Source organism: Lynx rufus, unplaced genomic scaffold (genome assembly GCF_022079265.1).
Source record: "Lynx rufus isolate CCGP_SWC_20201006 ecotype Redwood Valley unplaced genomic scaffold, mLynRuf1.p SCAF_15, whole genome shotgun sequence".
Classification (NCBI taxonomy): domain Eukaryota; kingdom Metazoa; phylum Chordata; class Mammalia; order Carnivora; family Felidae; genus Lynx; species Lynx rufus.
In genome coordinates this window covers 32,183,794-32,199,735 of record NW_025814829.1, presented here as the reverse complement: position 1 = coordinate 32,199,735, position 15,942 = coordinate 32,183,794, and the positions used below count along the sequence as shown (strand labels likewise).

At 35.1% G+C, this 15,942-nt stretch overlaps 1 protein-coding gene across 5 annotated transcripts in view; it reads left to right on the top strand.

The window, feature by feature from the left end:
• Nucleotides 1-15,942, top strand: part of LPGAT1 (lysophosphatidylglycerol acyltransferase 1) — a 95,626-nt gene that overhangs the window by 42,403 nt on the left and 37,281 nt on the right. For all 5 annotated transcript variants that reach the window (XR_006961626.1, XR_006961627.1, XM_047076803.1 and 2 more), the window contains exon 5: nucleotides 1,915-2,041. Coding sequence is in view for 3 of the 5 variants with exons in the window: in XM_047076803.1 (XP_046932759.1) it covers nucleotides 1,915-2,041 (127 nt within the window). In the remaining 2 variants the exon portion in view is untranslated. The remainder of the gene's footprint in view (nucleotides 1-1,914; nucleotides 2,042-15,942) is intronic.

Genomic DNA, 15,942 nt, shown 5'->3' with positions numbered 1-15,942 from the left:
GACATTTTTCTTTCTTTTGGAGAGAAACAATTTCTTTTTATAACCAAAGCAAAGTAGTTTATAATTTATCTTACCTTAGTTAAAATTTTTATTCTAGATGTTTAGGAAAAATAAGAAATTCTAGAAAGTTATATACCCTAAAACTAGTTTTACTTGTATTTTACCATTTTCTTCTCTATGTTTTGGTATTTTGTGTCTTATTTTCTTTAGTATTCATATTCACTCTTTAGTGTTTTGTTCCATATAAACACAAAACAGGCCTTTGTATCTGTTTTAATATGTGATCCATACACATATCAAAATTAAGTTGTGTCTGATTAAGGGTTAGTATTTTTTTGTTTCTTGTGTGATTTAATATATATTAAACTGAACTCTGATGATTTTCCCAACCATTTTGTTATAAAACTTTTTAAGCATCCATAAAAGCTGAATGTTGTAGTTAATATCCACTAGCTGAGTGCTTGCTTCGGCAGCACGTATACCACTAGCTGGCCAAATAGATTCTATAATTAACATTTTGCTATATTTACTTTATCCTGTCTTTTTCTACCTTTCTATCCATCCATTAGTCCATCTTCTTTTTTTTAATGCACTCAAAGTAAGTTACAGACATCAGTATATACTTTACTCCTAATCATTTCAGCATGTACAATCATTGGTAACTTGTTAAAATGTGTTTCCTTACATAAATACTCTGTTCCTTTACCAATAGGTTACTTAAACATTATTATTATTTTACCTAATTTTTGTTTAAACCCTTTTTTTGATAGTTTATTTTTTGAAAAAGAGGGAGGGAGAGCATGAGCACAGAAGGGGCAGAAAAGAGAGGGGGAGAGAGAATCCCAATCAGGCCCCATGCTCAGAGTGGAGCCCAACATGGGCCTTGATCTCATGACCATGAGATTATAACCTGACCTGAAATCAAGAATTGGATTCTCAACCAACAGAGCCACCCAGGCGCCCTTTCTTTTCTTTCTTTTCTTTTTTTTAAACCTATTTTTATGGGAATTTTTCCCCTTCAGAATATTATCAAAAAAATTTTTTTAACTCAAAGGTCAGCTTTTAGCTATTTGATATACACAAGTAAAATATCATTAATTCTTACTGCACATTTAGTCTTATGTTTAAGTTTTATTTTTTTAGAGATCTCTTAAATACTTCAAACAAAGGACAGACTATCACACAAGTCTGGCTATCTGTACTCTCTGGGAAGATTCATCTCTCAATTCTTGCTCTAACTCCATGCTGGGAATAAAAGCAGCATGCAGAGGACCAAAGTGAACAGAACTTTCTTACTGCCTCTCACAGTAGCAGTTACCTGTTGTACCTACCAAAGGGTGGACAGTTTTATTGCTTTATTTGTATAGAACTCCTGCTAAAATGGGAGGAGTTTGTGTTAAATAAAAGCAGCAACTGACAATCGTGTGACACTAAAATGCTTAATTTGGGACCTTATTCCAGTATTTATTAATTTTTTTTTTACTTTTTTTTTTTTTTTTTTACTTTTGTGGTGTGATACCTTAGCTTCTGACTTTTTGATAGGCCAGTTCTTATGACTGATAAAGTATAAATTAGACTTTGATAGTAATTGTATTGAATGCTTGAATGGTGCATGTCCAATAAATAATAGTGCTCTGTTATTTGTTAATTTGTTTGAGATTCAGCCATTTTATAATATATTAGGAAATGCTTGGTTTCATCCTAAATGAAGATGATACACTAAATGATACATCCTTATATCATATAAAACAGTAACAACCAAAGTTCATCTGTTTTCTTAAAGCAAAAGATACATCAATATGCTTTATTTATACTATATTATTTGCTGTAAATAATGTAAAAATTGATCCAATTTTAAGTGGTTTTTTTTTTGTTTTTTTGTTTTTTTGTTTTTTTTTTTTGCTTTGTCCTCAGAGAGCAAGTCAAAAGGCCTCCAGTGGATAATAGATACAACTATAGCTTATCCCAAAGCTGAACCCATAGATATTCAAACCTGGATCCTTGGATACAGGAAACCAACAGTCACACATGTACATTACAGGTAAGAGTTTTGTGTTAGTACTCAGCATATATCCAACTTAAAGTATTATCTCAAGCAGTGTTTTAAAATTAAATTTTTAATCAATAGTGAAAATAGTTGGCTCAAAATCATTCTTATGCTGAATTTTTAATATGAAAATATCATTTGAAGTAGTTATTTTCACTGAGTGATAAAAGTCTCTCAAAATGGTATTCTAGAGGCACTATGATTACTTGATGGCCTGACACTCTGAGCAAGGGTGATTAAGGGCAAACATCAAACATAAATATATACTCATTTGGGCAAAGTAGATTTGTATGAATAGAAATGAAATTTGTTTTTAAGTCATTAAATCACATAAGATTTTCCAAATGATTAAATTGAGAATTTAGCTGAAACTTATACTTTAAAATTTTTAGTATTTTAATATTTAACATTTTAACATGTTCATTTGCATAAACAACAGCAAAAACATTTATTGAATATTGCAGCTTCTTGAGATTTTAAAAGTAGATTGCTTTTTAAAAAAGAGTATCATGTAAATGTGTGTAGGTATTTATATCAAAGCATGATGCTGATGAGGCTTGGATAGATTTGACCGCTTTATAAGCCATTTATCTTTACTGTATTTCCTGGCCAAAGATCTCACTCAACCCATGGCAGCTAAGTTACAAACTGAGCAGTTGGTCCACTGAAAGATCACAATTGCCACAAAAGCCCTCAATTCAAGCGGAAAACTACTCAAATTACATACTCACTGCAAGTAGATAGGTACATGTTTTCATATATATAAACCATCATAGTTTTACACATAGAAGTACAAATTTGGAATAATTTGAAACTAAAATTTTAAAACTTAAAATTAAATGTTACAATTTGCGTTTTTGGTGTGTAAGAGAGGACTATAAAATTATAGTTGAGTCCACTGTGTGACTTACGTTGCCAAATTATGAAGTTCATGTGTAAGATAAGAAGTAATTCTTGAGAACTGTACTGACTACATTTCACATGTGTTGTCCACTTTACTTATGGAGCACTTACTATATATAAGGCAGTGTGCCAGGCCCTGAAAGAATTTCTCCAGGAACGGTTTTATTTTCATATAGAAGAGGCTTATCTAGCCTTCACTAAACTTTTAAATTGTAATCTATAAATGAAGCTCAATTCTGATGCCCAAGCAAAAATACATGACTGTTGGGTGTATGTTCTGGACATGTGTAGATTGTATTTGAGTCAGATATATGTAGATCTTCCTAGCACATCATACCCAAAAGGAACTGAGACAAGGAAGAAAATATTAATTACAGAGGCATTCTATTATAGTTCACCCTGCTTTCTTTTTTAACCAATAAGTAGAAAACAATTTTATTTTATGGATTAAAAAATGAATGGAATAATAAGGGATCTTAGAAATTCAAGAAATGTCAATATTTAGCAAAATTATTTTACCAGAAGTAAGTGCAAGGTCCTTAAATTCACTTGAAGCAGGAGTTCTTAACTGTGGTTCTCATGGATGAACCTGAGAATTTTTCTTTTTTGCCTTCAAAATCAGATGTTGTTTTAATTTTTTGTATTTATTTATTTTGAGAGAGAGAGACAGTTAGATCAGGTGAGGGGGGAGGGGCAGAGAGAGGGGGAGAGAGAGAATTCCAAGCAGGCTCCACACTGTCAGCACAGAGCCTGACGCAGGGCTCAAACTCGAACTGTGAGTTCATGACCTAAGCTGAAACCAAAATTCGGACACCCAACCAATTGAGTCACCCGGGCGCCCTAGATGTTGTTTTAATTAAAAAAATTTTTTTGAGTATACTTGACAGACATACAGTGTTACATTAGCTTCCAGTATATACCATGGTGATCCAGCTTCTTTCTACATTATCCTCACCACAAGTGCAGCTACCATCTGACCTCAGAGAATTTTGAATTTTTCAACTCCTTCTCTATACAAAATGTTCTAGATGTATGCAGTTTTCTGCAGAGAAGCTTCACAGATTTCAATCTAGTCTCAATATAGATTAAGGGTTTAAGGGGCGCCTGGGTGGCGCAGTCGGTTAAGCATCTGACTTCAGCCAGGTCATGATCTCGCGGTCCTTGAGTTCGAGCCCCGCGTCGGGCTCTGGGCTGATGGCTCAGAGCCTGGAGCCTGTTTCCGATTCTGTGTCTCCCTCTCTCTCTGCCCCTCGCCCGTTCATGCTCTGTCTCTCTCTGTCCCAAAAATAAATAAACGTTGAAAAAAAAAATTTAATTTAGATTAAGGGTTTAAAAAAAGATTAATGACCCCTGATTTAGAGATCAAAACCAAATAGTAAATAGAAGAGGTGGGATGGTTAGTTTGATACAGAAAAATACTTCTGTTGATAAAAGTGAAGCTTCTCAGAAGTATATTTGACTATAGAAATTTTATTACCGACATAGAAATAATAAAGAAAATTCTAAAATATTAGATTAGCAGAGATGAAATCATGATACAGAACCATATCCTGAAATAGTAATTACAATACACATCATGCCCAGTTATTTATTTATACACACACACACACACACACACACACACACACACCCTAGGAGTCTCGTGACAGGTAAAGAGATATACTGTTGGGTTGTTTTTTTTTTTTATGTTTATTTATATTTGAGACAGAGAGAGACAGTATGCGAGCTGGGGAGGGGCAGAGAGAAATGGAGACAAAATCTGGAGCAGGCTTTGAGCTATCTGCACATGACCACACTGTCAGCACAGAGCCAGACATGGGGCTAAAACTCACGAACTGTGAGATCATGACCTGAGCCAAAGTCAGATGCTTAACCAACTGAGCCACCCAGACACCCTGAGAGATACACTGTTCTTTACAGAAATTTAATAAAAAAAATTTATTGTCTAACCAGTGTTAGGAAAAGGGAAGGACTTAAGTTCAGATGGGAAAGAGAGGGGAAGTGAAAGGGGCAAGAAAGAGTGAGGTGTCTTGGCATCAGGATAGTTTTGAGATTTGCAAGAAGCTTGTGAGAAGGGATGTGGGCCATGTCTGTGGCAGCTGCCAGGGACAAATCTCTATCACCCACGGGTTGACTAGGTCTCCGCCTGTATTGTTCGAGGCCATCTGGACACCCTGGGAGATAGGGAAAGGAAGATTGGGTTTTTGTTTTGGTTGGGGTTTTGGGGGGGAGTTGTCCCCCCCGCCTCCAGTTTTCTCAATTCTAAAATAAACTGTTTATTGTTTATCATGGAATTTTCCTGGCGGGAATAACACCATAGAAATTAAAATAAATTTAAACAAACATGGTACTCCTTACTCATTTTTTTTCCTGTTCTCAGAAAGATTGGTTTTTGTTCCAACACTCCAGTTGTTTGGTTATATTTTTAAAGTTTTAAACAAGGATGAGATGTTTCCAGTTAGAATAAGAGACTTAAAATGCGACATTGGAAATCACGTATATACAAATGTGAATAATGTAAGTAACTGAGGTTAAATCTTTCTCTTTTACTGTGGGGTGGTTGGCAAGAAAAACTAACCAGCGCTGACTGCTTAAAGCAGGGAACAGGTGCCTTGAGAGATGGAAAAGGTGCTCAGGAAACTGTATAGGCAGATTTTAAAATTATTAGTGAATGTACTTTTTCCCTGAAATTTAGCATAATTTTTCCAGAACTTTTCTATTAAGCCATATGTACAAGCCAATTTTGTTTCGTATCATTTAGAAAGTATTTATTTTCTTCCTAGCTCCAGCTGACTTTTTCTTTTATTTATTTTTTTTTCAACGTTTATTTATTTTTGGGACAGAGAGAGACAGAGCATGAACGGGGGAGGGGCAGAGAGAGAGGGAGACACAGAATCGGAAACAGGCTCCAGGCTCTGAGCCATCAGCCCAGAGCCCGACGCGGGGCTCGAACTCACGGACCGCGAGATCGTGACCTGGCTGAAGTCGGACGCTTAACCGACTGCGCCACCCAGGCGCCCCTGACTTTTTCTTTTAATAAAGCACCACATCAGTCTTAGAGAATTTAATTGAAATGATTACTTGAGATTATGGTGTAGCTGGGCAAGTTGGTACCGTTGCTAGTTTTTTTCAGTGTGATCTAGGGTATACATGTGAGAGTCAAAAATAATTATTCCATTCTGCTCAGCATTTATCAGATGCCACTTAGAGTATTGAGTGTATTTTAATTGCTCTATTTTAAAAGAAATAATACGGCTGGTAGAAAGTTATGAAAATACCTAATACTGTATGTATAAATCCTACAACACGACTACCACTTAAAAGACCATTTTAGATCAAATCAAAGCAAATTTGGAGTTGGTAGTAATTAAATGAAACATAATTCCAAGAGAAACTACCAGTTGAAAATATAAATAGGTTAAGGAAAACTTTAACCATCAGTAACCACTAAGTCTGTAATAAGTTTCTGTATTTATGAAGTACTTTTACCACATTTTAGGTATATTTCATGGAGGACAGCAACTGTCCTTTCCCGTGTGATACATCTGTGCCTCTGGGTGACTGGGGTAGTCTTAGAACACTGTAACATTCCTGACCATCAGAATTTACTTGTCATCATTGATTGTCATCATTTATTTAACATTAATCAGTAGTTGGGCCACTTTTTATTTCTTTGATACATTTCTTTTCTTGGAAATTATTATCAAGGCTGCCAGGTAAATTCTGTTGCCTTTTCTATACCTCATTGGAATATACAGGTGTAGGGAGATTTCTGAGCAAAAAAAGGCATTTTGGGGGTCGCATGGCTGGTTCAGTCAGAGGGGCACTTGACTGCATCTCAGGGTCATGAGTTTGAGCCCCATGTTGATTTAGAGATTACTTAAGTAAATAAAACTTTTTTTTTTAACGTTTATTTATTTTTGAGACAGAGAGAGACAGAGCATGAGCAGGGGAGGAGCAGAGAGAGAGGGAGACACAGAATCTGAAACAGGCTCCAGGCTCTGAGCGGTCAGCACAGAGCCCGACGCGGGGCTTGAACTCACTGACCGCGAGATCATGACCTGAGCCGAAGTCGGCCGCTTAACGAACTGAGCCACCCAGGCACCCCAAAACTTTTTTTAAAAAAGGCATTTTCTCCTTCAGAGTGATTCCAGTCATAATGTATTAGTAAAACCAAATACTTAGAAAACATTTAGTCTTTATTTAAATAAGAAAAGACTATCTAGATTACCAGAATGTACGGCAGAACGTTCTTCTAGGTTTTAAGTTTCTGTATTGATGCTTAGGAAAAAGCATAAGAGTGCAATAGCTTATTTTAAATGTTCTGAAATAAACTATTTTTTTCCCAAGAGCAGTTTTCTACATTGTCCATTCACTTCTTCTTGGGTTTATATGTAAACTTTTAGGATTTCTGGAAGAGACAAACCCTAAACATGTATGTTACTATATGTTATAAAATACTTTCCTAAAATACCACATAAATGAGAAAGTAAAAATTTGTGACATGGTTATATGTTAGATCCCATCTTACAAATAGTGTTGTTATCTGTCAAAAGTCAAACTTTTAAGGCAAATGTTTGGAGCTAATTCCTTAGAAAATTTGCAGTAAGTGGTAACTAATTACCCAGACCATTTTGCTAATTAAACCCAATGCACACGTAGCTCCTCAGGCAAACCATCGTAGGACCTTACTGGCTAGAGGTTGCCCCAGCTTCAGTGACTGCATTGTTTAAGCACCAAATGATATACTGATTAAAAAGTTTTTTAAAAACCGTAAAGCACCTTACAAATGCAAAGTGCCATTATTAAGGTATATAACGTGTATGGATTATTGTCAAATCCAGTGTTAGTAAATTAGTGTTCCTTCCCCATCTAAGCCACTTATTATTTTAAGAGAAAAGAGGTCCTTTCTTATTCTTTACTTTCCAATATTATGTATTATTTAACCAGGGGAATATTTTTTATTAGTATGCATACAACCACATTATTGATCTTTTTCAAAAGTAATGCTTGTTTTAAAAAAGGAACTAAGGCTTAATTATGAGAAACATTTGAGGGAACATTTTCTCCTCCCACTTTCCCTTTTATGTTATTACTGTCACACTGGAAGACAGCTTATTCCTATTAAAGAAGTAATTGGCACAGTGTGCTGCCGTTAAGAACTTAATAGGAAAATTAAACATGATTAGATTTTAACTACAGGGATAGAATGTTATAAGGATAAAAGCAAAAGTAATCTATATCCTTAATATAAATGTCTTCACTCCAAAAATAAGACATTGAGTTAGAGAAAATGATCCTCTTGTGCAGAAGTAGTTTATATTTTTATTTTAAAAATTTTAAAAGGTGTTGCTTTCACGTCTTATTTGATTGGAATTTTGGTTACTTTGGAGAAGACATCCATTTAAGGACTTTGAGCAGGAACTTACTTTCGGTTTTGGAGGGAGGGAATTCATTCAGAAAATGATTATTTGACTAATTAATATTTTTTAACAAAATATGTTCACTAGGGGTGCCTGGCTGGTTCAGTCAGTAGAGCCTGCAACTCTTGATCTCAGGGCTGTGAGTTCAAGCTCCACACTGTGTGTAAAGATTACTTAAAAACAAAATCTTGCCATTATTTCCCTTTCCAGTTCCATACCCCTTCTTTCCCACTATCAAAGCCACTACCGTAATTTGTGTGTAACCTTCCTGTCCTAATGTTATTACACAGAGACATTTATAACATATAATGTTCTGTATGTTATTAAAAATGTATACAATCATATGTAGTTTATCATTTTACAACATGTATTTTTTCCACTCTGTATTATTTCCTAGATCTTTTTGTTTTTACACTTATGGTTCCCTTTCATTTATTTGAACTGTTAACACGCTATTCTGTTCCCATGATATGATTGTCACACATCATCTATTCATTCTCCTACTGTTGGATACTTGTTTCTTCAGTATTTTTGCTACTATAATAAACAATGTTGAATGAACATTTTTATACCTCTTTCACTAAGCATGTACTTGTGAGAGTTAAAGTAGGGTGTGTCTCCACCCAGCGGTAGAAGTGCCAGATCGTAGGGTATGCACATTTTTACCTTTATTGGGTAGAGCCAAATAGCTCTTAAAGTGGTGACATCAGATTACAATCTCATTAGCAGTATAGAGATCACCTCTTCCAGTATATATGTCAAAGTCATCACCTTTAACTTTTTCAAATGTGATACACTTGAAATGTTATATATTATTTAGCCCTCAGGTTTCATACGTATGAGGTAAGTGTTATAATCCTGCAATCTGATAGTACAATCCACTGCCATGAAACAAAGATTAGGGTGAAGCTAGCATCTTTATCTAAGCATTCAATCGCTGTTAGAAATCTTACTGGTTTGTTCATGGCTGTCTGTCTTTCACGTCTAGAACTGAACGCCCGTGAGAGCAGATACTTCATCTGTCTTGTTTCACAATTCTCAGAGCAATGCTGGCATACAGTAGAAATGCAATACTTATGAATGTACGAAGGCTAAAGTTTATGCTGTCTAGACATGCACTGTCCAGTTATAGCAGCCACTAGCCACGTGTGACTGTTGAGCCCCTAAAATGTGGCTAGTCTGATTTGAGATGTTTTTTAAGTGTAAAATACACACTGAATTTCAACAACTAGGAGGAAAAAGGAATCTGAAATATCTCATTAATGATTTTTGTTGATGACATGTTGAAATGATAATATTTTAGATTGGGAGGGTTAAAGGAGTACATTTCTCTAATGCTGTTAGATGCCTTCTGTTATGTACTTTGTAAAACATTAAAATTATTTTCAGAAATAAAAGTTTGCAACTATGGGAAATATTTCACAGAGGGAAGATGCTGTTCCAGCATGCTCCCATAAAATTCCCTTTTTATATTTCCCTTTAATATTTGTTTTTATGTATGTTTTTAATGTAGCTGTGGCTGTAATAGGCATAAAAGTTATTTGTATGCTACTTTTTCCCACAGAGCATTTTAATGAACATTGTACCCATACTTCCTATGTACTAGGTGTTAAGATTATAAATTTTGTAAGTATTTTAAAATATTGTTATAAAGTCTTTACATTTTTAGTGCCTTTCCAAAATCCTACATAGTATATACATTTAATGACCCATTTCCCTATTAGTCATAGACTTGTCAGATTTTATTCTTGACTTTTAATAATGCCATGCTGAATATATTAGTACTTACATATAGCTCCCTCCACCCCATGTTTTAGATTCCTTTTATAGTAGATATTTTTAACCTGTTATTTCTGATGTTAGCTTGGAGAGTATTATTAAAGTTACATCTGAATGGGGAAAGTGATTGTCAGAGAGATGAGGGAAAAGTGTATGAGAAAAATTACCGACATATAAAAACAGTATATTATTTTGGTAATTTTATGCATAAACCTAATATATTTGTGATTCTGGTTTTCCTTTCTGTTTTTTTCCTTACTTCCTAAAACAACAAAATTTAAAAATCACAAGTTTTTATAAGTTTTAGAGGCTATAATTTCAGAAATAGTTTTTCTCTCTAAAACTTTTCTTATGGAAAATATCAAACCAAAAATTCAGCCCAGGTACCTATCCTACTCTTATGGGGAATGTTGTTTTCCCTATGCTATTTCCCAGAACCCGCTGGAATATTTTGAAGCAAGTCTCAAATATCCTATCATTTCATTTGTAAATATTTCATTACATATTCTCTAAAATATAAGAGTTCTTTTGTAAAAAAACATTACATAGTATCATACCTAAAAGTGTTAATAACAGTTCCTTAATACCATCAGATATCTAGACAATTGTCAATTTTTCTGAATTATCTCATAAGTGATTATATATATATTTATTTTAACGTTTATTTATTTTTGAGACAGAGAGAGACAGAGCATGAACAGGGGAGGGTCAGAGAGAGAGGGAGACACAGAATTTGAAACAGGCTCCGGGCTCTGAGCTGTCAGCACAGAGCCCGACACGGGGCTCGAACTCACAGACTGTGAGATCATGACCCGAGCCGAAGTCGGATGCTCAACCGACTGAGCCACCCAGGCGCCCCTCATAAGTGATTTTTTAAAAACAGTTTGGATTCAATTAGATTATAATTGGTCAATATATCTCTTATGTTTCTTTTTATTTACTGATTCCCCCTCTCTTTCTTTTTTCTTGTCCTTGTAGTTTATTTTTGAGGGTACCAGATTATTTGCCCTGCAGGCTGGCTACAATTTTTATTTTGCTGATTGTATCCTGTGTATTTCTCTGTCCCTTCTGTTTCCTGTTAATTGGGGGGTAGGGACTAAAACTTCATCAGATTGAAGTTTGAATTTGCTTGATAAGAAATGCTTCATAAATAGTGATACTTACTTCCATCAGGATGCATAAAATGTCTGGTTGTCAGAAATGATTTTTGAATGCTTTTATTAGCTAAAAAACTTCAAAACAAATACATCCAATGCTTTCAGGAAAAAATGATACTTCCTCATTCCATCCCTTTAACCCCATGATGTTAGGAACTTCATTTTAGAATTGGGGCCTCTTCTGGCATGTAACACATAACAAGTATCAATTTTGCCTAAAATACCCTCCTAGTGATCTTATATGAAGGTTCATAGCCTTATATTATTTCGTGAACCATTAAAAAGCGTTTTTCCCTGTGTCCCAAACTATAAAGGTGTTGGAAATGTTCTAAACTTAATTGAGCAATGAACTATATATCATCCACTGGGATGACTGGTAGTTGTTTTAGTCAGGGTTTCTTCAGGGAAATAGAACCAAGAGGATATACAGAGTGATCTGTAAGATGAGGTTCAATTTAGGAATTGGCTTTCATGATTGTGGAGGCAGAGCAGTCCCATAATCTGTTGTCTGCAAGCTGAAGAACCACCAAAGCAAGTGGAAAATTCTGTCTGAGTCCCGAGGTCTGCGAAAGGGAGGGCAGGAGAGGCTGATGGTGTAAGTACCTATCTGAGTCTGAAAGCCCAAAAAGCAGGACCACTAATGTCTCTAGGTCGGGAAAAGACAGCTAAGCTCAAGCAGAGAGAGCAGACTCACCCTTCTTCCACTTTGTTCTATTCAGACCTTCAACGGATTGTGTGATGCCCATCTGCATTGATGGGGGCATCAATCAAATCTTCTTTACTAAATCTACTGATTCAAATGTTAATCTCTTCTAGACACACCCAGAAATAATGTTTACCAGCTATCTGGGCATTCCTTATCCTGGTCAAGTTGACATGTAAAGTTAACCATCACAAAAGTCTACATAGAAAACCTAAGAGACTGAGTTGACCATCTATTTATAGAGTTCAGTAATCTTCATATAAAATCACTACAGAAAAATCATTGGTATCCCTTATCTTGGCAATAAATAGGAAATACAATTTTTTAAAAACATACTCTTCCCAGAGGCAAAACTATAAAGTACCTAGCAATAAAACTTAATGAAAAAATATATAATGTTTATTTTTCATGAAGAAAAAATATAAAACTTCATTGAAGAACATAAAAGACCTGAATAAATGGAAAGAGAGACTGTGCTCATAGAGGGGAAGACTCAAAATTACAAAGATGTCAGTTCTCCCAAATTAATCAATAAATATAACATAATTACAGTTAAAAGAGGGTTTTTCTGGAAACTTGACAAGATTGTTCTAAAGTTCATTTGAGAGAGCAGAGATAACGGAACATAGCTAAGGTAGTTCAAAGACGAAAGAAACAGAGGAATACTTCCTACCAGATGTCAGGGTTTAATGTAATTATGAGGGCAGGGCCAGATCAATGGAAAGATTTAAAAATCCAGACTTATTTTGGAACTTCTATATGATTTAGTAAGTATCACTTATCAGAGGAACATGAACAGACTATTCAACAAATGAAGTGGTTTGAGACCATTGGTTTTATATCACATATAGTGACCTACCATAGAGTTGCTATTCAACTGTGGACAGACAACGCCTCTGGTGGGGAGGGATCTTTCTTCTCATTATAGTATTTGAAGTTTTTTTTTACAATGTGAATGTATTAATTCTTCAATTTAAAACCTAATCAAAAAAAGAAATTGCCTGTAGAATTTAGGATTTTGGTCTAATAGTCCTTTGCATAATTTCAACAAATGCATTTTCATCAGGTAGTTATAAGTATTTAATAATTTCACATGTAAAATAAATATCATTTGGGGCACTTGGGTGGCTCAGTCAGTTAAGCATCGGACTTCGGCTCAGGTCATGATCTCACAGTTTGTGAGTTTGAGCCCTGCTTTGGCTTTTGTGTCTCTTTTTCTGTGTTTCCCCCGCTCACACTCTGTCTCTCCCTCTCTCTCTCAAAAATAAATAAACATTTAAGTAAGTTAAAACATATATATATAATTTAATAGATGCTAAATAGATTTTACCCCTTTAAATCCGTCATATTGAAATACTCAAATTGTATAGTCTAGATTTTCATATTCTAGTGCTTTATCCGTAATTTAAAAGTGAACTTTAAGAGGCTTAAATTTCTATAATATATTTTTGGTGTAAAAGTTGGAAGAAAGTAGGATAAAATTAATATGGTGAAAATCAGTCATTTAACAAAATGGGGACCAAATTCCAGGTCACCTTTTCCCAGTAACTGTAAGTCTAAAGTAGTTCACACCTAAGTGGTACACACTTAGGTACTAGTGATGCACCCTTAGAGGTTTACCACCCTCTGCCCCAGTCCCCAAATTACCCATCTGGGAGTGAGGTGATAAGAGTGCCTCTTGAGCTAAAATTAGGCTTTCTTTATTCCTAGCAGAAGGAAATAGTGTCTTGTCTTTAGTTTTTCTTTTTCTTTTTTTTTTTTTTTTTTACATTTTTTCTTAATGTTTATTTATATTTGACAGAGAGACAGAGTGTGATCTGGGGAGGGGCAAAAAGAGGGGGAGACACAGAATCTGAAGCAGGCTCTAGGCTTCAGGCTTCAGAGAGCCTGACGCGGGGCTCCAACTCACAAACTGTGAGATCATAACCTGAGATGAAGTCAGACGCTTAACCAACTGAGCCACCCAGGCACCCCTGTCTCTACTTTTTTTTTATGCTAGGGTTTTCTCTATCCTTGCTTAGAATTATTGTTCATTTCACCCTACTTCTGCTGTGTCTAATAATTCTCTTCTTCTTCCTGTCTGCTTTTCTTCTCACCTCTTGTTTTCTGTTGCTTTGTCTCTGTATCCTAGCCTCTCCCTGGAAAAGCACGGACATTTTTGTCTTCAGTCACTGTTCAGAACTTCTAGTTGGAAAATGGAAAGTTACACATTAAATTCAATCTTCAAGTTTTTAGTTCTGCTTGGCTGTTTTTATTAATGTTCACCACCCACAAGTTCATTCTTTTCTGTACCCACAGGTTTCCCCTCCCCCCTTTCCTTTAAGAAAAGAAAACACTTTGGCAGCATTTAGGATGCCGGAGGCATTGGTCTTAATTGAATTTTGACTGAATTGTGGGTTGAATTCTGTATTTCTGTAATGAAGTTGAAATTTGAAAGAGGTGAACCATCATTTCAAGTGAGATAAAATCTTCATCCTCTACTTAGAAGATAGACTTAATTTCTTCGCAAATATTTATAAAAAGTTATACACGGAAGAAATTTTGTACTGTTGACATAGTCGAGATAAAAAACCAAAACCTATAAATCTAATTTACTAAGTTATTTTCAGTACGTGAATCTGGACATAATGTGATTTGGAGAACTAGGATGAGCTTTGGAAATGAAGAGCCCTCTCCCCACCTCCCTGGCCCAGTGGAGTTCGCCCTCTCCTTGTCACTTTTTGGTCTCTTCAGGATCAAGCACAGTGACTGCCACTGGTATTCAGAAACTATTTTTGTTTTCTAACAGTTAATTTAGTGTTGTTAGAAATATTATATTCCCAAAATAAAAAAAAATTCTTAGCATTTAATTTTTGATTGAATAATGGTTAAGCATAACTCTCACTGAAGATCACTATCTTTTAGTTACTTGAAGTCAGTTGAATCTGAGAAATGGCAGGGCTAGCTAGGTCTTTTTGTCTAACCACTCATTTAATGCAGGATCACACACACACACACACACACACACACACACACACACACAGTGACAAATTGCTTAAATATAGACTTCTCCAGGATCCTGTTTTTAGCTCTCTTTTGTCTGTGGAGGTTGAGTTCATAGTAGAGTAAATAGAAACAGCCCCTCTAGAGTCTTACTGCTAGTTCTCAGCCCTTCTACCAAGTTCCAGACCCTCATTTCACTCTCCCTACTGGGATAACAAGTTGTTGTTTCTGCAAGCCTGGTATTTCTAACACTGAACTCACTTTCCTTCACACAAACTTGTTTCTCCTGGATGTCTAAGTGGGATTTATGCTGATATCATTCTGCCCTCACCCAGAATGAAAATTTCGAATTTCTTTGACCCTTCTAGTTTTTAATTCTGCATCTCAAATTCAGCTACCAATTCCTATGAAGGAAACCTCTGCGATGTTTCTATTTTTTTTTTTAATCTAAATACCACAGACTAGTTCAAGCCTCATTACCTTTTACTTGGAGTGTATTTTCTTATTAAATATTCCCTTTATTGATATTGGTTCCATCTTAAGTCTGTTTTACTTATTTTACTGCTATGTTCCTCTTCCTACAGCATGATACCTTCTTTTTCCTTTTTCCTTTTTATTTGTGTTTTGTTATAAACATTAGTGGGATAATTGGCATGATTTGAATGAAGTTTGTAGATTTTAGATTAGATAATAATATTGTATCAGTGTTAATCTCCTGATTTTGATCATTCCATTATGGTTACGTAAGAGACTGCCCTTTTATTTAGAAAATACAGATGGAAGTATTTAGGGGACACTAATTTACTCTCTAAAGTTGAAAACTCATATGTATATGTGTCAGAAAGCTATATATAGAGAGAAAGAATGTTAACATAAAGCAAATGTGGGAAATACTGATATTTGGGGAATCTGAATGAAGCATATATGTGAATTCTTTGTACTATTTTT